The sequence below is a fragment of the Syngnathoides biaculeatus genome, chromosome 5 (assembly GCF_019802595.1).
Source record: "Syngnathoides biaculeatus isolate LvHL_M chromosome 5, ASM1980259v1, whole genome shotgun sequence".
In the NCBI taxonomy this organism is placed as follows: domain Eukaryota; kingdom Metazoa; phylum Chordata; class Actinopteri; order Syngnathiformes; family Syngnathidae; genus Syngnathoides; species Syngnathoides biaculeatus.
Genome location: NC_084644.1, coordinates 30,854,862 through 30,879,440, shown reverse-complemented (window position 1 = coordinate 30,879,440; position 24,579 = coordinate 30,854,862). Strand labels below are relative to the sequence as shown.

The window sequence follows — 24,579 nt, the reverse complement described above, 5'->3', positions numbered from 1 at the left end:
GTTTACACCATTTACTGTTGCTAGAAGCATATTCACATCACACATAAAGACATTGAATTGGTTTTATATTAAAAGGAAATCTTGTTTTGTTGTAGGACCTAAATCTTTAATCGCTGTACACATTACTGATGTTTTCTTGTCTACTTCCGCAGGGTACCATGGAGACCCAGTCGGTGTACATGTGCTTCCCCTGCTACAAGGAGTTCAACACACTAGAAGAGGTGCTCAAACATCAGATGACATGCACGGCCGAGGAAGACCAGGCAGACCCATCCCACGTCACGCCCGTTATTGTTCCAGTGCTCCAGACGCAGGTACAGTAAATACTAGCTTGTTTTGAAGTGGTGGGTCAGTAGATTTGATGATTGGGCCTTCAGTGGGGTGTTAACCTGTCTTAAGCCACCTCTTAATACCACCATGATCACATTGCAATTATACAAAACATCAATACGATATGTAAATGGACCATTATGGTATACATTTTCCAGAGCCATCCAGAATCAGTATTCTTCCAATATGACAAAATGTTTAAGTAAAATACATCATACTCAGTAGGCATACTGGTGACCTTTTTATATGAGCCTTTTTATTATTATTATTTTTTTAACTCCGGTTTAATTCCATGTCCCAAAAAACATGCATTAATTGAAGAATAAATTGCCCGTAGGTGTGAATGTGAGTTGTTTGCTCATGCTCTGAGATTGACTAGCGCCCATTTCTGGGTGTACACCGCCTCCCACCTGAAGATAGCTGGGATAGGCTCCAGCGCTCCTGCGACCCTTGAGGGGATCAGCCGCTCAGAAATCGGATGGATGGATGTTCTTAACAAGTGTTTTCATTATTTATAAGTGCATTTTATTGAAATTAAATTTTTAAACAAAGCATGTGGTAGGGGTCTCTATATTGCAGATTTTCACCTATTACAGGTTTGTAACATATCCCTAAGATTTCCGGAGGTTAAATGTATGTCCCCTTTTAGAAATAACGCACATAATTCAAGAGTAACTTAAGTAGGGAATAAAAACATTGCAATATCCTGGTGGTTAAAGGCACTCTCCCATTTTATAGGGATACAGATGTTGATAACATTAGTCTGAAATTGTATCCACAGACAAAATCAGGCCCTCAGAAAAAGTTCACGTCGTAAGTGCCTTTTTTATTTTATTTTATTTACAATGACACTACAAGTGCTCCTTAATCTCCTGTTTGCAAAAGGTTTCATATTGACGAGATAGCAATAATTGTGGCGGGGCTTCGGAACAGGCGGCCACGGCCAGTAATGAGGTCACCGGGAAGACTGATGTGCGAGATGCTCCGTTTACATACGCGCTCACATCAGCTCAGGCCTTCTGAATCGCTGCAGTAATGAACTCTCTAACTGCCTTGTGCCTCATCCTCTATTTTGCCCATGATTGTATTACACAGGGAGCGCTGTTAACTGATAACTGAAAGGTGTATTCAGTAGTTGGAACTGTCCTATTGCTATTGTCCTGTGATGATTGATCAATCGTACTCTTCCTGCTCCAGGAACATGGAGCTGTTAAGTCCCTTACGCTTCGACATAACACTGCAACTCAACTCAACTCAATTGGCCATAGCTTCTTTTGTTCAGTTATGTTGCCGCATAACAATAGCTAATGTCTTAGGTGGTTAGAGAGCGTTTACATTGATGCCTTTTGCATGTACAGTGTGTCCTTGCCCATTCGCAGTTGACCATTCATGGCCCTACATATTTGCAAATTTTGCGGGCAAAGTTTTTTTTTTTTTTTTTTTTTTTTTTAAATGGACCATATTTTCTCACGGATAGCAGTTTTTGAAGTTTGGTGCAGCAGTAACAAATATGCTACACTAACGATTGAACTGCCCCGAACTGATCAGAAATCTCAGATTGATGCCGCACAATGTGTAACATTAGACATGACAAATCATATTGGAATGCAAGCGTACATCTTTTTCACAAACCTCAGGTACCTGTATACTATACAATGTGAGTTTCTTTTTTATACCGAGGGCGGACGGTGGCCCGACTGGCCATAGCGACACCCCTCACTGACTGGTCAGAGCGTCTGTCTCCGTTCTGAGGACTGGGATTCAAATCCTGGGCCCGCCTGTGTGGAGTTTGCATGGTCTCCCCTGCTTGCAGCCACTCCGGTTTCTTCCCACATCCTAAAAACATGCATTTATTGCAGACTCTAAATTGGCCTTAGGTGTGATTGTGAGTACTAAGGTTGTTTGTCTCTGTATGACCTACGATTAGCTGGCTACCAGTTCAGGGTGTACCCTGCCTCCTGTCCGAAGACAGCTGGCATAGGCTCCAGCACTCCTGCGACCCTTGTGAGGATAAGCGGCTCAGAATTTATACCTGTATTGACTTTTTGATAATATTTTGGGATTTTTTTTCATGAGAAATTACAGTAGCTTTGAAATTCCCACAACGCACAAATAGCACGGGGTGATATTGGGGGAAAAAAACATCCAATCACAATATTTTCTTTCATTTCATCTTATATCATTTATCATGATATGAGAACTCTTTTATTGTTTCAATCTTAAATGTTCTCTGTTACTCTTCATGTTTTGATTGCAATATTTTTTTCAAAATTTGTCCATAACATGAAACCTTATACAACTATGTAAGACTAAACCTGAAAATATGATAATAAACATATAATCTGACCATGGAAAAGCTTTCATTTTTTCCAATTCCAATTTATGCCTAGGGAATTGGTAATGAGAGTCCATTCATATAACTATTAACTGGAATCCCTTTCAACAACAACAATGCTCACCTGTAGTGTTTCTTTTGGGATACAATTTTTAATTAGATGGGCGTACAAGTCCGCCTTTAACTTTCTCGTCAGACCCATTTTCTTAGCTGCTTATCCTCACGAGGGTCGCGGAGTGCTGGAGCCAATCCAAGATGTCATTCGGGCAGGAGGCAGGGTAAACCCTGAACTGGTTGCCAGCCAACTGACCCCTCCGTACAGGGCACTTAACCACGCCTCCTGAAGTGACGTCACGCCACGTGTGCTGACGTAAGACAAACAATTAGTAAAAATGGCCAGCCAATACAATACAATACATTCTTAACTGAGACAGACGCCATGCTTCTGATTTCATTCAAATCAACGATATATTATAGATTCTAAATACAATACATTCTTAACTGAGAGAGACGCCATGCTTCTGATTTCATTCAATCATTCACACGGAGCAATGTTATGCTAGCGAAGAACGTCTCATTCATTTATACGAGACGTGTATTAAAAATCAAATATAGGGCATATCTTTGTGCAAACACAGTCTGGTTAAGCTTCGGCCGCGAGCCGGCAAGAAAGTGACACAGTCCAATCATCGCTAAATATAGCTTAACGAAAAATAAGTGTGTCAATCGTTCACACGTAGCAATGTTATGCTAGCGAAGAACTTCAAATTCATTTATACGAGACATGTATTGAAAATCAAATATAAGGCATACCTTCGTGCAAACGTATCTGTTCCGGTTGATATTAGATGGATTTAGTTGATGATGCGGTCTTCCACAAAGTTTGATCCATCGAAGGCATTTTTCGTACTTTTTCGGTTTTGGAAAGGGTACCAATCAAACTCCACCAACTAGCCTTTCAGGATACCTGTCGTCACCATTACAAAGTCCGTGACTACACCTCTTAACCATATTTTTTGTTAAATAACCCAAATACGCGATAAAACGCAAACAAAACCTATACTGGACCATGCAATGTTGTCTGAGAAAATGGCGGGAGCAAAAAGGGGCGTGGTTTATGCAGATCTCTGGCCTGGTCAGTGATGCGGATTGCGCAATATCCACGGAGGGGTCAATTGCAAGGCACATTGACACAAACAGCCACACTCACAATCACACCGAGGGGCAATTTAGAGTCTCCAATTAGTGCATGTTTTTGGGATGTCAGAGGAAATCGAAGTGCCCGGAGAAAACCAACGCAGGCACGGGGAGAACATGCAAACTCCACACAGGTGGCTTCTGGGATTGAACCTGGGACCTTAGAACAGTGAGGCCAACGTTTTACAGCTGCTCCACCGTGCCGCCTTGTCAGACACCCCCCCCCCCACAAAAAAAAAAATCACAACTCCACATTGACGAAATTTTCAGGACTTTGTTGTTAACAATCATCCGTTGATCTGTTTTCCTGTCATTTTTTCTGAGGCAACACTCATTTTTTTTTTTCAAAGCTCTCCCGCAGCTGCAGCAGTACTGTAGGCTATAAAAATTAGCATCTATTGTATCTCTGACGCCACAATTACACATTATTACCCATTATTATTGGTGATGCGTTTTATCTTGCAACTTAAAAGAGTAGTAGTGATCTGTCTTTTCTTACACCCTCATCCATGTTTGTCTGCAGCCGGAGCTAACACAGGAGACTGTGGTCCCCGAGATTAAAGTGGAATTGCAGCCGCTGGTCCAACAGTCTGTTGATAATGTCATGCAGCAGAGGGAGATCGTGGCACAGGAAGATGAGCTCAGTGAAGCTCAGTTGCTGGACCAACCCCGAATCCTCTACCAATGCGGGGACTGTGATGAGCTCTTTAAGAGCCTGGACCAATGGCAAAATCACCGCAAAGGAGGCACCTGTCTGAAGGCTGTCCTCGAGGGTGATTCTGATGTCGAGCCGCAGTCCAGTTTGTGTCCCGAAGATCCTCAGCCTGTCGCCGAGGGTGACCCAAGTGAGAAACCTGACCAAGTGGATGGCCCGGGAGTCGAGGAGAAACAGCAGCAAGTCGGCGAGACCTCTTCAGGTCAGGGTTCTAATCCGATTGCATCTGAAGTGGTCACGTTGGCATCTGTGCAGGAAGAGTCGTCTCCTAGGAGGAGAGGGGCAATCAAGAAACCGAAGCCCGATCCAGTGCTGCTGTGCGTGGACTGTGGCTCCTGCTTCGGCCTCGTCTCTGAACTGGTGGCCCACCGCAAGACTCATGGCTTCGAAGAGGCCCTACACCACTGCAACGTGTGTGGCGAGAGCTTCCTTAACACCACTCTCTTCCTGTACCACCGCAAGCAACACCGTCAGAAAGGCGAGGGAAGTGCCACAGTGGCGAGTGGCACATCAGAGAAATCTTATGCACATAGCAGTACGGCTGAAGGGCAGGAGGGTGACGGTGCTCCGGCCACCTCTGCACAGCCGGCCGAGCTCTTCTTGTGCATCCAGTGCGGTGCCAGCTTCAACGAAGCCTCTGTGCTGGTTGCACATCGCAAGGCACAGCACAACCTGCACAACCCTATCCACACCTGTTCCTACTGCACTGAGACCTTCATGAACACAACCCAGTACTTATACCATCGTAGACAGCACCGTGTTCTGGAGTGCGGGCCCATTGATGAAGTGGAGATTGGCGACGAGATGGTATCCTCTCTTGAGGAAACCCAGGCCTCAAAGCGGCCGCTCTATTTGCCCGCTGCCGCAAAGGAGCCTGATGCACCGACCCCAAAGAGGAGCAGGCCGGCATTCAAGATCATCAGCAAAGGTAAGGTGGACTGCACACGCATGACATTTTAACTGATATTTAAAAACCAAGACACTCCACAAATGATGAGGAATTTCTCTTTCGAGATTAGAACCCCCCTTCGGGATCTTCTTTGGTCTAGCATTACAGTTTGGCATTGTTTGGAATTATTCACTTGTTCACTACTCCCTAAATGCTATCTAGGGATTTCAAGCCAAGTCAAGCTCAAATGTTATTTACACACAAAAGATTTGCATTAATATTGAATAGGTTTAGGAACAATGGTCTGCCTGACCTAGTGATGTCACAATACAAAAATGACTTCTGAACTACACCTTTATGAAGAAACGTGAAACTGGAACTAAAACAATAACCTGGAAAACATTTTAAACATTGCTCGAAGCAGTGAAGTGAAAACAGAGAAAACAACTTCCAAAAATTTATTTTTATTAATTCATAAAATGATGATAAACTGACAATTATGTAATTAGCCCATTGTTAACGTCATTTTTAAAAAGTAAGATCATATCTGTATACTATATGATGTGTTTGTGTATATACAATCTGACATCTTTATACAGTATATTTATAGTGTGATTTATCCATCCACACATCCATTTTCTAAGCCGATTATCCTAACAAGGGTCGGGAGGGGTGGAGCCTATCCCAGCTATCTCCGGGGAGCAAGCGGGGTACACCCTGGACTGGTTGCCAGCCAATCGCAGGGCTCAACCATAAGCACTCATCACACCTAAGCGCAATTTGGAGTCTCCAATTAATGTATGTTTCTGGAATGCCCGGAGAAAACACACGTAGGCATGAGGAAAATATGCAAACTTCACACAAGCGGGGCCGGGATTTGAGCCTGATCCTCAGAACTGTGAGGCTGTCGTTCTAACCCCTTGCTACACCATGCCGCCCGGTAAGACAGACATATACAAAGGAAAATATGACACGACCCTTGTTTTTTTTTTTTTTTTTTTAAATTTTTTATTTATTTATTTATTGTTCATTTTAATGCTTGGGAGCGTATTTGTTTTTTCAATATAATTTTGGTTGTTGTCAGGAAATCCAAAGAAAGATATATAGATCTAAGCTCTTAAATTAAACACTTATTAGCTATTTTCTTTGTCATCTTTTTTTGTTCAGACGTACTTTAGTTTCACCAGACATTAAGAATGTAGAGGTGCAATATATTTTAAATGTATATTAATTGTAATTAATTTTTAATTTATATGTAATTTAAGCATGCATAATACTGTATCAGCTCTTTTTATGCAGTATTATTGTATTTGACTGCATTTGATTTGTCCCATTGTAAACAATGAGCATTCAGTCATTTGCTGGGCTATGCTGTTTTTCAATCCTTACCACTCACATTTACCATTGAGACATTTACCACCACTCTCAAAAAGTGGACCTTCTGGCTACTCTTAGATAGTAAGAGGTTTTCCTTAAGCATTCGAATGAATTTTTATTTTTCTCAAACTCCCTGATTTTCAGAGTGGTGTCTGTTGACGAGTGAAGGCCTTTTTACATGATCAGGATTTTTGGGGCTGATCTGCAGGTTAAAAAAAAAAAAGATAAACAATCACCAACCCGATCACAAGATGGAGCAATGTATCTATTTATTAGACTACACACTGATTTTATTTCGGACGATACCGCCACATTGGTAACTGTTATGTGTAAACATCCTGCTGTTCTGTCGAATCATGCTTTTATGTTTTGGTGTGGGTGTAGTGGGCATACAATCCAGTAGTTTAAGTACAGTAAGTTAGCACCCACAATTTCTGTCATGTTATAATGTTGGTTTGACCTGACTGAGTAGAATACATGACCTTACTCAAGGACTGATTTCCGTTATCGAGCCAAGGAACATATTATACGGCACACAAACAAAAATGTCACACAAAGTGGATGCATTAATTTCTGTATGTGCTTCCTGTCATATAATAGAAGACCATTCATTTTCTTTCTGGCTGTCACAATGGTCACTTGCACAAAACTTTAGAGCGTGATTTGACATAACGCCACCGTATTTACAGAGAACCGCTAGTGCTAGCACCAGCTTGCTTGGTTACATAACATTTTGTCCTTAAAATACACGTCGCAATGTTGCTTGCATGCAAACGAATGTATCCGGTTGCCTTTGAATTGACAAGATAAAATCCAGTGATCGTAAAAGGCGAGATGCAGTGGTATTGGAATTCAAGATTTTGTTCCAGTCTGACTGTAATTGTGAACAACCAAATTTGTCGTGTTGTCTGATTCAGGCATTACCAGTTGTCTGTCCCTCACCACCACCATTTTTGTTAAATAACTTTATTGGTAGTCAGATATTTACAGTAGTACATCAGAAGTCACGCGACTTTTACATAAGAATTGTGACCTTAAAGCTGATCAGCATAAAATGCTAATTATCAGCCGATACAGATCACGCCAATCACATAGGTGTTAAAGTCTAGTAGTCTGTATCCATATTGGAGCCCTCCAAGTTACCTTGTATGCAACCCACACAGCGTTGTCCCATGGTATCGATGCTATTGATTACTTGCTGGTAACACTGACTGTTGTGTACATTGAATGCTGAGTTTGTTTAACAACGCAAGAAAATCCACCGCATTGAACACTGACTTTGCTAACCCAGCCTAATGACCTGTGGATTCAGAGCCAGTGCTAACGTGTCTGCAGGAGACAGAAGCTAGTCAGCATTTTGAAGTCATTTCGTTCTCCCGGCTCCCACACAGTCGGGTGCACGCACAGAACCCTCGTCCCACACTGACTGGAAGAGGCGTTTTTTTTTTAACTTGACTGGAAATAGGAAGTAATCAGAGTCAGCTTTATTGGCCAGGTAGCTAAGCAACACACAAGGAATTTGTCTCCGGTTGTTGGAGCTGCCCTGGTACGATATACATGTTGAGTACAACACTAGACAGACAGTCAATTGACAGTTTATTTTTTTTAACTCACAGTTGCGAAAAGGATGCTGAGTCTTCTCTCATTTAGAGCAGTTAGAATACCCATCAGAGCGATAGTCCAGTGCAAATACCACTGTGCAAAGGGAGTTAAGACTTCAAGGAGAGTATGTAGTTTAAGGGACTAGCCGTGCGATACGCTATCGTATATAACACTTCATTGGCCCATCAGAATGTGAGAAGCTGGAGGGGAGTGAATGCTGTCAGTCTGTGTGTCAATGGATGCAGATTGACCATGTTTTATGGGTCCCTGCTCATTTTTGTGCATCTCAGACATAGGACACCCATCAAACGAGATCCCTTTGTGTGTCTATCCCTTGCTAAAATGGACACTACTTCCCTGGTGGCTAAAAATTTTGCGTCCTCTCAATATCTCTGTTTAGGAAAGGATTCAAGCGGTAAAGAAGAAACAGAGGGCGGAGGGACCGTTGACACCGCAAACCTCCCTCCACCTGCCAAACTGCTGCAGGACTGGTCCCGCACTGCTCTTCCCCACGTTTGTCCCTACTGCGGCAAAACCTTCACCCGGCGTGTATTCCTCCGCACGCACGTCTACAGCCACACTGGAGAAAAGCTTTTCACCTGCAAGGTGTCACTCAAAATCTGTTACTACATTATTAAAGTACATACTAGTTTGACAGTGATTTATCACTTTGTTTTTGTTGTCATTGTTGTTGTTGTGCAGGTGTGTTCAAAGTCCTTCACGAACTCTCAGAGCCTGTTGCGTCACACCATGAGTCACAGTGGAAACAGGCCCTTCTCCTGTGAAGTGTGCGGCAAAGATTTCACACAAGCCGCCACCCTGAAGAGGCATCAGCTCATTCACAACTCGGATCAGCCTCGCCGCAAGCGTGGGCGCAGACCGGTACCTTTTTCTGCCATTTGCCTCTTTAACGGAATGCACATTTGTACCGTTTCTGGTATACGTGTGTTTAACAATACATACTATGAACTGGCACTGTTTCTCATACAATGGTAGACTTTGTGTTGTGAGCTAAAATTTGAGTTACAAGAAACAAGAGTGCTTCAAATATAGAGCGCGTGCACTTACGTCACTGAATTTACATGACTGGCCATATTGCCGGTCAACCAGAGCATTGCTCAATGCTAAGTCCATTGAGATGAAACGAAAATGTCCCCAAACTATTTTTTTGGGGGGGAGCTCTATACACACCTATCTGTTATTTGGAACCCACGAAGCTCTCGTCCTCTGCACCCGTGCAATAAATTTTTCACAACGAACCGGGTCTCTTTCAAACTTATGAAGGGTAATTCCATTCTCCCGAGTTTTCAAGCAATGTCCAGCAATGCAATGAGCTGGCATTTTGGCTAACACGAAGGAACAACTCGCTACCTTCCGGAGGTAAAACTAATGGAAACAAACGAGTCCACGAGGGGGCGCTGCTGTCCTTTTCGTCACTTCCTGCTTCTTCTCGAAAACAAATCCCTGAGACGATTTTCATAGCGGGAGTTACAAAAAGCTGTATACGTCAAAATCATGTTTTGTGGTGAAAAAACACATGGGACCATATTGGCTGTGGGTTTTTCATTAATAATATACCAAAAATCATCCGTTTGACGACACTTGACCTTTAAATAAATGAGCCCTGGTTTTACACAAACTCGCATTCATTAATTATAATTGGGGAAAAACAAAAAAAAAAGAGGATGGAGACTGCTCCTCCGTACGTGGAGGCGTATCGCTGCCACACGTAAACCTCCGTAAATCTTCTTTACGACAGACGGTTTATTTTCTTTTTTTAAAGATGCATTGTTCCCAAATGAGCCAACTTGGCATTATAAATACTTCTTGGTAATTTGAGATTGAGAAGAATAACTCCTACCTGAAATGAAATTATCGCTACACAGCCGTGTGTATTTGGTTGGGCACCATCCAACTTGTTTAATTGCTGAAATCCATCGATCTTTTTTGGTCTTTTCAGATGGTATTCCATACAAATACCAAGATTTAAATAAATGACCCCTGGTTTTACACAAACTCGCATTCATTAACTATGATGGGGGGGGGGGGGTAAAGAGGACGGAGACGGCTCCTCCGTACACGGAAGCGTATCGCTGTCACACATAAACCTCCACAAACCTTTGTGACAGATGGTTTATTTTCGTTTTTTTTTTCATCTCAAATGAGTCAATTTGGCATTATAAATCCTTCGTCATTTGAGATTAATGATTCCAACCTGAAATGAAGTGATTGCTACACAGGCGCGTGTATTTGGTTAGACACCATCCCTTTTAATTGCTGAAATCCATCGATCTTCTCTGGTCTTTTCAGCTGGTATTCCATGGAATGATCTCTTTGAATATCAGTTTTGTCTGATGTGAAAACCAACAGCACAACAGGTCTCGGGTATCGTAAATCTCCTCCGGTTCAATGTCTCCCATAATGTTGAGCATCTCTGTTTGACCGGCAATATGGCGCCGTGAAAATGGTGACGTCATGTGCATAAGCTCTGTCAAGACCCTCGAGTGTAATAGGCAAAAAAAAAGGTCACTAGCGCACTTCATGAATTTTTTAATAGGATATCTATATTTTAAATTACATCATTATCTAATCAACATTTAGAAAAAAATATCTGCAGTGTGCATCATTTTGTCTGTATTTTTAAAATCTCAAGACATTTTAGCACAAACCACGAACTTATACTCTACAGTTCATTGGGATCTAAAAGATTCATTACCAAGATAAAATCCCCTCACCTCTCCTCTTTGCAGGAAATATCACAAACAGAGGCATTGTAGCTTGTCACTTTATTTGCTCAATAATAAGCATTAGTGTGGTTGCAAAAGGTAAATATATCGACAGTCTCTATATTGGTAAAAATGGAGACACAATTTTCAGATTTTGCTTGCAGCTTTTGTACCGTATGTTACAACAAATTAAAAGCACAATTTTCAAAGTGTGAGCACTGCAAATTATACATTTTATTTTGACTTCATGAAGACCTCAAGGGGCACTCAGAGACTCAAGGGCTTAAATGTACCTCGGTATGCTTTTCCTGCCCTTTTGTGTGACCTTTAATATGTAATTTTTGTTTAGTCACTGTGACATTCTATAATATCAGTACTTGTAACACGAGCGGTGAATGACTATTGCGACAAAGGCTATAGAAAGAGTACTGTACAAGGGTTTTCAAGACCTTTCATACTAGTCTTTTCTTTTTCTTATACATTATCCTTTATTGTGTCCTTGGCTGCAGATCGGTGTTGCAGACAATGATGGTGGGGATGATCTCTTCTCGTGTCCCCTCTGCCCTTCACACTTCCACACAGAGGAACAGCTCAACCACCACAAGTAACGAGTTTCTTTTTTTTTTTTCTCTAAGAAACAATTATTTTGTTTCATATTGGTGTGTGTGAAACAACCATTCTAACTTCAGAGAAAACACTCAGCAGCCTCAACCCAATTAAATGCATCTGATTAACACAGGATGGGCTTTAGATAAATGCCCTTTGCTAGCTGTGTAGAGAATGAGCCGTGTCATGAGCCCTTGAAGCTTTCCAAGCATGCCGTGTCTAGATACCAGATGTCCTTGAGTTTCAGCTACGGATGATTGTCAGACAGGCCAAACGAATTAAGGGGACCTAGGACAGGACAGGGGAAGCATTGTACACCGTGTCCGTTTGTTTTTTGTTTGGAACTATGAGATGAAATGGCTGATTAAGTCACCCCAAAGATTTTTTTATTTTTTATGATGCAAACATAGCAGCATGGGAACACAAATTTACCCCGATTGAACCAATTGTACTTAAAACCAATTTTAGGCGAGTTGGACGCTTCATGTCATGTTCCAATTGTGATTACATCCATCCATTTTCTTAACAGCTTATCCTCACAAGGGTCACGGGGATTGCTGGACATATCCTAGCTGTCAACAGGCAGGAGGCAGGGTACGCCCTGAACTGGTTGCCAGCCGATCGGAGGGAAAACAGAGACAGACATCCACACTCACAATTACACCTAGGGGTAATTTAGAGTGTCCAATTAATGTTACATGTTTTTGGGATGTGGGAGTAAACCGGAGTGCTCGGAGAACACCCACACAGATACGGGGAGAACATGCAAACTCTACACAGGTCGGGCCGGGATTCAACCCGGGTCCTCAGAATTGTGAGCAACCCTTTTCCAGCTGACCCACAGTGCCTCCCTAATTGTGATTACATTTGTGTAATAACAGCCAATAGGGCTACCCTGATTTAATGTAGTTATGTGAAGGAAGATAAACGATGACTGGTGAGTACAGTAAGACCCAGCAGTGGCCACATAGATGTAAACAAATATGAAGTATATTCAACATTACATGCTGTTTAGGTTGGCCAGGAATGACTCCACTTCAATAGCTTATACCGTATTCAGATTGTAGTCAACAACCTTATGGAGCCAAATAATCTTAAAATTAATTTGAAAATGTAATTGTAGTTGCTGAAAAATAGTACATATTCAGAACATTATTGAAAGGCCTTTTTGTATGTAATTAACATCGAGCCATTTTCCATACCGCAAATCCCTCACTGGGTTGTGGGAGTGCTGGAGCCTATACCAACTGACTCTGTGGGAGAGAGTACACCCTGAACTGGTTGCCAGCCAATCACAGGGCACATATAAACAGAAAAACACCGGCATTTACATTCACACCTATGGTCAATTTAGAGTCTTCAACTAACCTACCATGGACGTTTTTGGGATGTGGGAGGAAACTGGAATACCTGGAGAAACCCCACGCAATCACAGGGAGAGCATGCAGTTTCCACACAGGCGAGGCCAGATTTTAACCTGGATCCTCAGAACTATGAGGCAAATGTGCTAACTCGACTTCACACCAATTTTATTCGGATGATCGGTACATTTACTCCGTGCCGTCATCATGCACAGTTTATCTGAATCCAAAAGGTAATTTATTTTTATATAGTAGTTCTGTTTATATATATATTTTTTTCATGTCTTAGGGACAGACAACATGTAATGCCTGGATCAGATGAAAAGAAAATTTGCTCTTTTATGAATGCCCTATGTCAAACTACTGCAATAAAATCCTGTATTCCAATACCACCGCATCACATTTTTAGGATCATTGGGCTTTATCTTGTCAAGGTAAAACCGACTGGATACATTCGTTATCGTAGCAAAGGCAATGAGCGGCTCGTGTCGACTGTATTGTGAGGACAAAATGGGGAAAAACGTGGTGTTGGTGGTCACTGGTGCTTGAGAGAGGACTTTAAATCAAGGCTGGTTTTAGGTTTGTTCATGTAATTCATTCAAATAGCGGCACCAAAATATTTTGTACCATAGCGGTTGTGTGTAAACCTGCTGCCATTCTGTGGAATCATAGTCTAAAGTTTTGTTGTAGATCAAGTAATTTAATTAAAATAATTTAATTGCAGTGTTCGCACCTCTGTCATCTGGTTATGTTTATTTGACCTGAATGAATACATGATCTGACCAGAGCAGTGATTTCCAACCGTTATAGAGCTAAGGCACAGTTATTACTAATAAAAATCTCACAGCACACAAACACAAAAATTTGATGCATTTTTTTACTGTTTGTGCCTCTTGTCAGCTAATAGAAGAATAAATATATTTTTGAGCAATTAAGGCCACAAGTGTATGTACAGTAAATGAAAAGGTCATTTAAATACCGTATTTTCTATGCTATTGCGCTTGCTATTTTTTTTCTGGCACTGTGAACCCCATGGCCTCTTTTCTGATATGGTTAAAACTTGGGTTTTGGTAGAGTGTTGGCCTCACAGTTCTCAGGACCAGGGTTCAAATCCGGCCCTGGCTGTGTGAAGTTCACCCCCGTGCCTGCGTGGGTTTTCTCCGGGCAATGCGATTTCCTCTCATATCCCAAAAACATGCATTAATTGGAGACTCTAAATTGCCGCTAGGTGTGATTGATAGTGTTGTTTGTCTCCATGTGCCCTGCGATTGGCTGGTAACCAGTTCAGAGTGTGCCCTGCCTCCTGCCCATTGACAGCTGGGATTGGCTCCAGCACTCCTGCGACCCCTGTGAGAAAATGGATGGAAAAAGTATCTGCCTCAACTGGCCATAGAAGAAGAGGGCGCCCTGAAATGAGGGCACTGCGCGACACTCATAAATGTAAAATTTCAGAAAAAGTAGCCACATGTGGGTCTACTATCACTAAGGGATTAAAAGTCTGGACTGGTATGTCTACTAGTAGGCCGCTTTTGCCTTCATACTTTTAACAAGTTATTGTTGTAATGTCACTGTAAATAAATCATTGGCTCATTACAGCATATTTGTCAATTCAAGCAGCTACCCAGGCAAACATTGTCATTTTTTGTGGGTGACCTCAGTTAGCTGTCCTTCAAATATTGATTTTTTTTTTTTTTTTTTTCTCCTTTTCCTCCTGTTGAGGAAGAAGCAGGCACAAACTGTCCATCTGTAGCAAATACAGATGGGGGATAGGAAACGAGCCTGGCTGCAAATAGCAGAATTTTGAAAGTAATTAATGCCCACCTGGTGATGGTTTATTCTCTCTACTGATGTCTCAACATGGTGGCAAAGTGCTTTTTTTCCCCATTAGACAAAGCTAAATGAAAGCTAGACTAAATGATGCTCTTCCAGTCACCTCAATACGCCATAAGATGGTGCCGAAGTAAGAGTAATATTTTTACGTCAAACTGAGCACAGAAACAGTGAACATCAGAGGATGGATTAATCACAAAAATTCAAGCATGCTGAAATGGGACTATTTGGATATTGTTACTCCAGTGAAGCCGGGAGAAACCACAAAGACCCAGTTCAAGCGCTCGTCTCCAGCAAGTGTTAGTGGGTAAATAAAAAAAATGTAGTTTACTGCTTTTCTTTTATCTCCTACCTTTCAGACACTCTTGCTAATGTCTCTCCTTTAAAAAGGGGATCCAATTTTGTCAGTAGGCTATTTATTCAGACATTTTAAAAGCTGAGATTCTGCTTTCATTATTATCAGACTTCTTCACACCAGCAACCGATTCAGCAATTATTTAGATATTTCAAAGCAGAGTTCTATATCTAATGTCAATGTTTTCTTTATCAACAGACTTCTCCACACCAGCAACCCGTTCCCCTGTCCTGATTGCGGAGAGGCGTTCAGCCGCAGGAAAGACCTCGACCTCCACTCGCTCACCCATCAAGGTCAGAGCCCCCATGTGGGAACTGTTCACCCACGCACTTTGTATTGTCAGCGAGAACAAAACGCTCAGGCAGGAAAAGCTTTGTGCCGCATGTAGAATCTCTTTTGTGTCACTTTTTCTTGAATTGTCTTCCCCCTCAGTCATTTTGTGTTTCCGGTGGGGATGAAAATACTAGGGATGAGTGCGTAACAAAAAACGTTTCACAACATAATGGACGCCAATTAAATATATTCTTTTTACCACGACTCCCAGTAAATTACTATTGACTCTGCAATGAACAGCACAAGCCCCACCATCAAGCCCACCCGGTATCTTGTTTATTCCCAAACATCCGTTATACGAGCATTAGTGTGCGAATGCATCAGGTCAATGACTTTCCATTGATCTGTGTCTGAAATAGAATGGAACTGGAATGGTGGAGGTAAATGACCTGGATTAACATGATGACACTTCTTCTTAATTACAGACATGGGGGAGTGGGGGGCTAATTAGTTTAGTTTGACGAGTCGGTATGAGGGAGAGGTCAGAGGTTCGGTGTTCCTCTGAGAGAGATGATTGAAGAGATTGATTCATTGATAAGCCCAGGGCCATAGGGTAAGATTGTCTTTATTAAAACTTTAATTGGTTGATTCCCAAGGGGAAGCAGTGGACTGGGTGTCCTTACTGAGGTAGAAAGTACACTTGGTTAGCAGATTGCCACGTATTGGCTTGATGACTAGTCAACATCCTGATTGAAATCATCAGTTTCAGCATTTTTTTTCTTCCTTTGACAGAGTTCAACCCCAGCAGCGGGCTGCTTGGGGTTGGCCAAACAGACCCAGGACAGCCACTGTTGTATTGACGAGTTGCTCATTTGAGACTTCTTTTTTTCCCCGCGGAAATTGCCGTTGCTGGTGTGTCAGAAGTCAAATTACTTTGTCTCACAGTATCAAAAACGTTAACCTTGTGCCTCATCGGAGGGTAGGGAAAGGAATTATTTGATTCCGTTCATTAATAAAAAAAAACATCACCGGTGTTTGTGTGAAGTTACCAAAACAGGAAGTCAAGTTAAAACTTGCACATGCAAACCACTTGATGTGATAAAACATCCCCATCTAAGTTTTTAACAATCCTATATTTACCTTTTACTTGAGATGTGTGTGTGTTTCTTTCGGCTTGTCCCTTTCGGGGTCACCACAGCGTGTCATCTCAGATGAACGCATTTTTATGTTTGGCACAATTTTTACACCGGATGCCCTTCCTGACGCAACCCTTCTCAGGGAGTGTAGCCCCCAGTGGGATACGAACTCACAACCCCTGGTTTACCAAACCAGTGCTCTAACCACTGAGCTACAGGGCCTCCACCTTTTACTTGAGATATTAATTAATATTAAGTTGATTGAAACACATTGCCTTTTAGTTCTTATGTTTGATATCGGTTATAAAAAACACTGAGTGAAATGTTTATTTTAGTCCATGCTGCAGGCTGCTAAAACAATAGACTGTTCACAATTTGGACACACTTTATGTGAACCAGGCAAACTTTTTTGACCCAACCCCTTAAAAGAATCTGAATTGAGAATCGCTTGGAACCGGAATCAAAATGAGAAACTGGAATCAGGATTGGAAAATTGAATTGAAATGATACCACAAGTGCTGTAAGCATGGAACACAAGGAAAACAGGAACTCCTGTATTTTCATTTTGTGCTGTAGAACTAACAAATCTATTTTTATGTACAGTAATGAAAGATGCTTCCCAATGATAATTATTATTCTGGCATGCCTTTATTTTTTTGGGCTGGGTGGGGTGGGGGTGTTGTGAGTCGGCGACTATCTTAATTTCTCCCCAGAGAATCCAATGATGCTGTCATTGCTTATTATGCTCCTAAATGAAATCTGCACGTTTCATGAAACTTAAACTGAAGGTGATTACTGGAACGTATTACAATGGTTGTAAAATCACTGTCAGTAAATTTAAGCAAAAAGGTCACTGGTTTCACTTATGTGGCTCAGTTAGTGTTTTACAAATCGTCATTAATGAACAGCACTTGTACTCGCGTGTGCGACTACGTATCCATCAATTTTCTTTTGTACTTGTCCTTATTAGAGTCGCGGGTGAGGTGGAGCTCAACCCAACTGACTTGGCCAAGAGGTGGCGTACACCCTGGGCTAACATGCAATCTCGGGGCACATAGCATAGGAAATCTACCATTTATGATCTCATTCACCCCGATGGGCAATTTGGGATCTTTAATCAATCTAACATATGTGCACGCTTCCCATGTGTCCCACCGCCTCTCAGTAATTAGACAATCATTTCTCCCGTTTCAGACAAGGAGCCCGTCGTCTGTCCCCACTGCTCCGCCCAGTTCATCAATGAGACCGTACTGGACATTCACCAGCAGCGCTGCACCGGATCTGAGGAGGATAGGAACACTGGACGTGGGCGCGGCCAAGGACGAGGTCGCTCCACTGGACAGGTGAGCATTTAAGAACAGGTTTTTTTAATTCCCCCACCCTACATTCCAACTTTTCACTGTACAGGCAATGCTTTAAGTAATGTTCAGTCTGTCATACAAATATAAAAATAACAGACCTGCGTTATTGATCAACTAATACCAAAGTAACCACCCTGTGATGTGTGCCACGTAAAACTCAAGGAAGCGTAAAGGAAGGCTTGCTGAAGGCAAATCAATATTATGCATTTGCACATTGTAACAGTCTTAACTGTTGTGCAAGTGTTAACAGAAATGTTACATCGACTAAATGCAGCTATTTTTTTAACCTTAATAATTATCAACTAGTTGTGGCAAGATTGTACTGAGTAGCCAAGACAAGTTGATAAGTCATAATAGGTCCAATTTCCCGTTATGCAGTCATCACCACACTTCATGTTCTACGGTGGTTATTACAGTTTTCCCCAGAGACTTGTGGGTGGCATCACAAAAGCCCCACAACCTTAGCTTTTTAATGGTAACATTATATAATTATAACAAAGCACAAGAGAATATAAAATAATTTCCAGACAATGAAACAATGACAAAGGTCATTGCAATAAAAACATTAAATGAGGGAAAAAAACAAAGGCTTAAGTTTCTTCCGTTTTAAACACAAAGGACGTAGACAAAAATGGACAATTGAGCTTGTCAGATGTGCATTAGGAGGTACAGCGGAGGAAATAATAATTTTATCCCTCACTGACTTCAAACGTTTACCCACCGATGCAGATATGAACAGTTTCCATTTTTACCGGTAGATGCATTTTACCAGGAATGAACAGAATATATCCAAGAAAATCTAGAGATTCACATAATTATTTTGCAAAGTATTGAGGGAAAGACGTATTTCACCCTCTTGTCAAAACAACACTTGGTACTTTGTGGAGAACCTCTTGTTGGCCAGTCCAAAGGTCAGATGTTTCTTGTTGATCACCAGGTTGTGCGTTCTACACTCCTCGTTGCAAACCCTTGAGTTTTCAAAGCTGTGCCTTGGCAAATTGTAGCTTCAGTTCCCTCCACAGATTTTCTAGGGGATTTACTGTAGTTCTGCAAAGTGGCTACACCACTCCATGACCTTAATGTGCTTTTTCTTTAGCCACTCTTACATTTCTTCGGCTGTGTGCTTTGGGTCAACATAGTGCTAGAAACCCCATCTACGACAAAATCAGTGAGGCATCAAATTATTTTCCCCACAATAATTCAATATTTTGGGATCAGTGACAAAAAAAAAAAAAAAAAAAAAAGCCATATCCCCTTGAGCTTCCACTTAGATAGACTTTGGTACCTTCAGGAGCAATGGAGGGAGGCCAGATTAGGAGTTATGTGCTCCCCCTTACACGGACCAGTAACAAGGTGCGCTGCAGCATTTCAAAACATTTGGAAGCTTTGAAGGGAGTACTGGGTGACTCCTACGTAAAATGTTTTATAGTACTCCAGCGAAAATGTGATAAAGACATAGATTCATTAGGAAAGGGTTAAAATTAAATGTATTCTATATTTCTTTTGTATCGTGCACAGCATGTTATTGCAAATTGCAAAAATCAAAACACATTTCCTTCAGATTGAGTGCGACCTGTGTGGCCACCGCTGCATGACCCAGGAGGGCCTGGACCTCCACCGGTTGTCTCATACCGGCCAGACGCCACTCAAGTGTCCAGTTAGGCCTTGCCGCCGCCGTTTCATTTCAAACAGGGCACTGGAGGAGCACGTGCTTGCCCACTGCCAAGGAAAGATGAGCAAGACCAAGAGCCGAGCCCGCTTCAAGTGTCAGATCTGCTTCAAGGGTTTTGCCTACAACTCCACATTTCAGGTCCACATGCGGACTCACACCGATGAGAGGCCCTTCGAGGTAAGTCATCAGAAATCCATCCATAGACTATTCGCCATACCACATAACCTGTTCAATGTCAGTGGGGAGCTGGATTCAATCCAAGCTGAATTTGGGCAAATGGTGGACTACACACCCTGGACTGGTCGCAGGGCACAAAATGAGACAGAGAACAATTTACTCTCACATTTACTTTACTAAAACCATGCGACCTTCACCAAAGTCATCATCACCAAATTGTCTTTCACTATTCTTGATGAAGTCCTGTTGTTTACTACCTACATGGCAAATTTGAAATCCAGCAATCACGGTCACTTGTTGCTCCCTGCTGTGGCCTTCTTGACACTTCTGGGCCGTGACCATTTGTGCCATGTGCGCGCGCGCGCGCGTGTGTGTGTCCTGCGGGTGTTTCCTCCCTCGCTGCACTTGTGATTAATGGCTCGGGTGAATTAGGGCCTGTCAGCTCCTCTTTGTCTGTTGCTATTTTGGGAATCTCAACCCCTCCTCTTTCCGTCGACTCCACCCTCACTGATGACCCTCCATTTTTGCCGTGCTTGTGACATCAACTTTTCCCACCAACCCACCCCGCGCGTTGCTGTGGAAATTGATTTAATGTTGGCAGCGTCGCAGCATCTCACAGGCCGCCCTCAAAGATGGACGCTTGATAGGACAAACGCTACACAAGCAGTTGTGGGGATGAATATTAATTTAAGTCAGGCATACTTTGGTCTGACTGAATGTATTTGCTGAGGATTTTACCAGCCAAGTTAAAGAAGAAATGCAGAAGCCGCAAAAGAGACGCTGAGATATTTTGAAGTCACTCATAAAAGTATGAAAAATCACCAAAAGCGGATCAAGCAGCAAATTGTTGTTATGCTCTAATAAAGTGTGAAGTGTGCTGTTATGTACTTTCCACCTCCTAAAAAGTGTTATAAAACATCTTTAACACTTGATATGTGCTCTGGCATCTCCTTGCTTGAGCTTCTGTCATAATGAAGTGTTTAGTAGCACAGTGGTGCATGCGTTTAACCCGATGATGCACATTCAACGGTTTTGAGTTTAAATCTACTGTTTGAAGTTTGGATGTTGACTATCTTTGGTAGTTTCCCTTTGCCACGATGAAATATGAAGTCTTTTGTAGCCATTTCCATGGTCTTCATCGTGATACCACTAATTGATTTGAACTCTACAAATTATGCAAGAGTTATTTTTGATGAGGTGGCTCAGATGAAACTTGTAAAATGTTGGTGTATGATAGTTTGGTCAAAAACAGACAGAAGTAACACATGCACATGCATTAATTGGAGACTCGAAATTGCCCATAGGTGTGATCGTGAGTGCAACTGGTTCTTTGTGTCTGTGCCCTGTGATTGGCCCTGCCTCCTGCTTGAAATTAGCCCCAGCACACACGTGAACACGTGACGATGAGCGTCTCAGAAAAAAAATGGATGGATGGATGTATTGATGCAATAAGTGGTGTCTCACTACATGAAAAAATTATTAGGTAGCTTGCAGCCCTAAATCATTCTATGTGCCCTGCAACTGGCTGAGAACCAATCCCAGGTGTTCATCTCCCAGAAGTCAGCTGGACCTGAAACAGAATGGGGATTGATGTTTTTGTCCAGTTTCTTAACATTTGTTTCATTTTCCTGCCCCCAGTGCACCACCTGCGGTAAATGCTTTCGCCAGCTTCCCCATCTGCAGGACCACGAGCGCATTCACAGTGGCGTGCGGCCCTTCTGCTGCTGGATCTGCGGCAAGAGCTTCAGTGTGGCAGCACGCCTCACCGAGCACGCCCGCACCCACAGCGGCGAGAAACCCTACCCGTGCCCCAACTGCCCGGCCGCCTTCCGCTCGCGCTCCAACCTTGACAAGCACATCCGTCAGCACGGCGACCAGGCCGCTCAGGCTGCCGAGGAAGTGGCCAGCGCCACGGAGGCGGCGCAAGTGCAGAAGGTGCTGGAAGGTGCCAAAGTGCTGTCCTCACTGGCCACCACCACCCAGGTGGAGGTTGACGAGGGCGGGATGCAAACAATCTACGTGCTGCAAGCAGGTGAGGGGGGCGGCGACGCGGTCATGATCCCCGCCGAGGAGCTGAGCGGCATGGACGGGACATCGCAGGTGGTCATCCTGCCCACTTCCATGCTGGGAGCGCAGGGCATCACCATTCCCACTATCACCATGGACACCGGCGAGATCACCATGATGGATGCCACCGAGTCCCCGCAGCACTCCATCGAATTCATCGTGGAGGAGACCATATGAAAATAGCATTGCGCAAAGGGCCTGATTTATGTTCACGGAGTGAAGTTTCACAATTACAGTAGTTTTCCACGTAGATACTCTCCTTACATAAAGTTAGCGATGTTGGAATTTTGAGTGTAAAGTTGTACCGTTTTAGTTTATCCTGAAATTTCACCTGAAAGACAAATATATTCCCGGCTTTTTGTGAGTAATATATTTGGTTAGATTGTCCAGGCAATTAGATTCGCAGCATTACCCAACATGCCTTAACATGCATTTTCTCACCATTATTATTCACTATTTGTCTGCTTCTCAAAATTCTTACTGTTCCTAAGGACATTATTGGAAAAACTTTTTTTTGTAGTTTACTGTGGCAAATTTGGACTGTGGATAAAAGAAGAGTTACGAAAGGTATGCCAGACAAACCATTTTCCAACATAACGGCGACATACGTTTACTGGTATGTCAATCGAGCGGCACTTGCAAAAATCAGGAAAACCTAATGTTTTACTGCATGCTTTGGATGGAAACTATATGGCCACTTGCAGATACATTTTGAAAGATAAAAGCGAAACCTAGCAGTCCAAATTGAAACCTTAGGATAAAGAATTGCATTACATAAATTAGTGGTCAAAGAGAATATTTTAAATGGGAGTTTTCTCTTTGCATATCGTTTCCATTTTTGGGCTTTTTAAAGGAAATGTCAAGAAAATGGAAAATAATCAAAGGCACAAAATATCCATTGAAAGCTGCAGAGTCAAAGGAAACCACATTGTACAGACTTGTTTGTTAAGGAAGACCCGTTCGTAAAAAATGTCTCCTATAAAACTCATGAGCTACAGATCATCCACTTTAACGGCCCATTCTGTCTTTTTTTTTTTTTCGTTCTGGCTAACAAGTCTGGGAGTGAAGTGACACCCAGCTCAGCAGCAGTAGAAGTCAGAGTGCATCTTCCATCATCCCCCCCTTACTGTCACCAGCTAGGCGAGGTTTGTGTGAAGTAGGCTTCTCCTTTGTATAGATCAGCATTCATTTGGCAGACTGATTGATTTTGTCCTCTAATTAAAGAAATTCTATTATTACAACCCGGCGCATTTGTGATGATTTGAGCTGCGTAACGTGGCGTCGTCCAGATGTGATGGAATAAATCCAGCGCTTGTTGCCGTTGAGGGGGCGGGGGGGAAATATATATATATTTTTTCGAGAGCAAGAGTTTATGGATCATTCCCACCTTTGTGATTGCTCACAGGAGGGGATTTGGACGCGCGCACACGTTAAAGTGAGCCAGCGGGGCCACTCTGTCTTCGTTTGTTTTCGTGTCATGGAAAGGAGAATGGCTGATGATCGCGTGGAAAGTAAAATGAGGAAATGTCGGCAATGTCTGGGCCTCCTGAGGGTCAAAAGGCACCTGGCCGTAGTCATTTGTCTACCTTTTATTGTTTTCTTCTGATTGTAGACACAAAACCAAATACTGTAATAACCCTGTTTTTTCGTTTTTATTTTTTTCCTCCAGAGAGAACTGATGTTCTGGAGGTGCGATTGTGTTCTCAGTAAATAGAGTATGATGTACTTGAAGCTGCAGTGCGCATTTTCACCCAAGCCAATATTAGCGTATACGAACCAGTGGTGGTTAAGCCTCTTTCCTCTATTATCTTGTAGTATATTTCAATATGTAAGCTTTTCTATGGCTTCTTTATAACGTATTGAAAGAGACGGACCGGAAATGACGCATTTTAGCTTACAATGTGATTTTCAGATTTTTTTTTGGTATATTACATAGTTGTTACCTCTTCTGAAGAATCCCCTTTTTTCCCCCCTTACTAGAAACCAAAAATGGAGAATCAGACAATGTGGGGGTGGTGACTCGGCATAGTTTGTCATTTCAAAGCGACGTGTCTTGTAATGCAGAATTACAGCCTTGGGGGTGACGAGCAACGCACTACAGCTTCACCTCGATTATTTTAATCCGTCCTGTGAATGAGTTTGTAGTTAAATTCACGCATATCTAAAAGTTCAAGTGAGACTTAAACTCGCTTGTACCTCAGAACAAAAAAATAACCAGGGAACAATTTGTAACTCGGAAACCATAAATTGCGGGGGAAAAAAAAATACACCGTTGTCTGATGTGGGGAAAAATTACAGATTTTTTTCTTGGCAGGACAGTACATTTGCTGTTTTGCCGTCATTGTTTGATCGCATAAATTCTACCTGGCTGTGGATGGGGAGTGTTTTTAATATTCTTAAAATACTGTATATATTGTACTAATTCAATATTAATTTTTTTTTCTAAAGCTGCTCATCAATCAAGATCTCAAAAGGGGTTCAAACTTTATCTCTCACTTGCATCAGTCACCACTCGGTTAAAAAAAATAAAATGTTAGCCCACTCTTTAATCTGGCTTTCACAATAAGAGC

General features: G+C 42.3%; 1 protein-coding gene across 5 annotated transcripts in view; it reads left to right on the top strand.

Moving 5' to 3' along the window:
• znf574 (zinc finger protein 574) overlaps window positions 1-23,250 on the top strand; it is a 28,298-nt gene extending 5,048 nt beyond the window's left edge. For 4 of the 5 annotated variants that reach the window (XM_061820599.1, XM_061820598.1, XM_061820601.1 and 1 more), the window contains 9 exons: window positions 153-314; window positions 4,386-5,505; window positions 8,846-9,051; window positions 9,148-9,327; window positions 11,681-11,775; window positions 15,522-15,616; window positions 17,927-18,075; window positions 19,655-19,942; window positions 21,581-23,250. In XM_061820599.1, coding sequence (XP_061676583.1) covers window positions 159-314; window positions 4,386-5,505; window positions 8,846-9,051; window positions 9,148-9,327; window positions 11,681-11,775; window positions 15,522-15,616; window positions 17,927-18,075; window positions 19,655-19,942; window positions 21,581-22,186 — 2,895 coding nt within the window. In that variant the 5' untranslated portion in view covers window positions 153-158 and the 3' untranslated portion in view covers window positions 22,187-23,250. The remainder of the gene's footprint in view (window positions 1-152; window positions 315-4,385; window positions 5,506-8,845; window positions 9,052-9,147; window positions 9,328-11,680; window positions 11,776-15,521; window positions 15,617-17,926; window positions 18,076-19,654; window positions 19,943-21,580) is intronic. The other variant, XM_061820602.1, reaches the window with a different exon arrangement.
• Window positions 23,251-24,579: the final 1,329 nt, after the last annotated feature.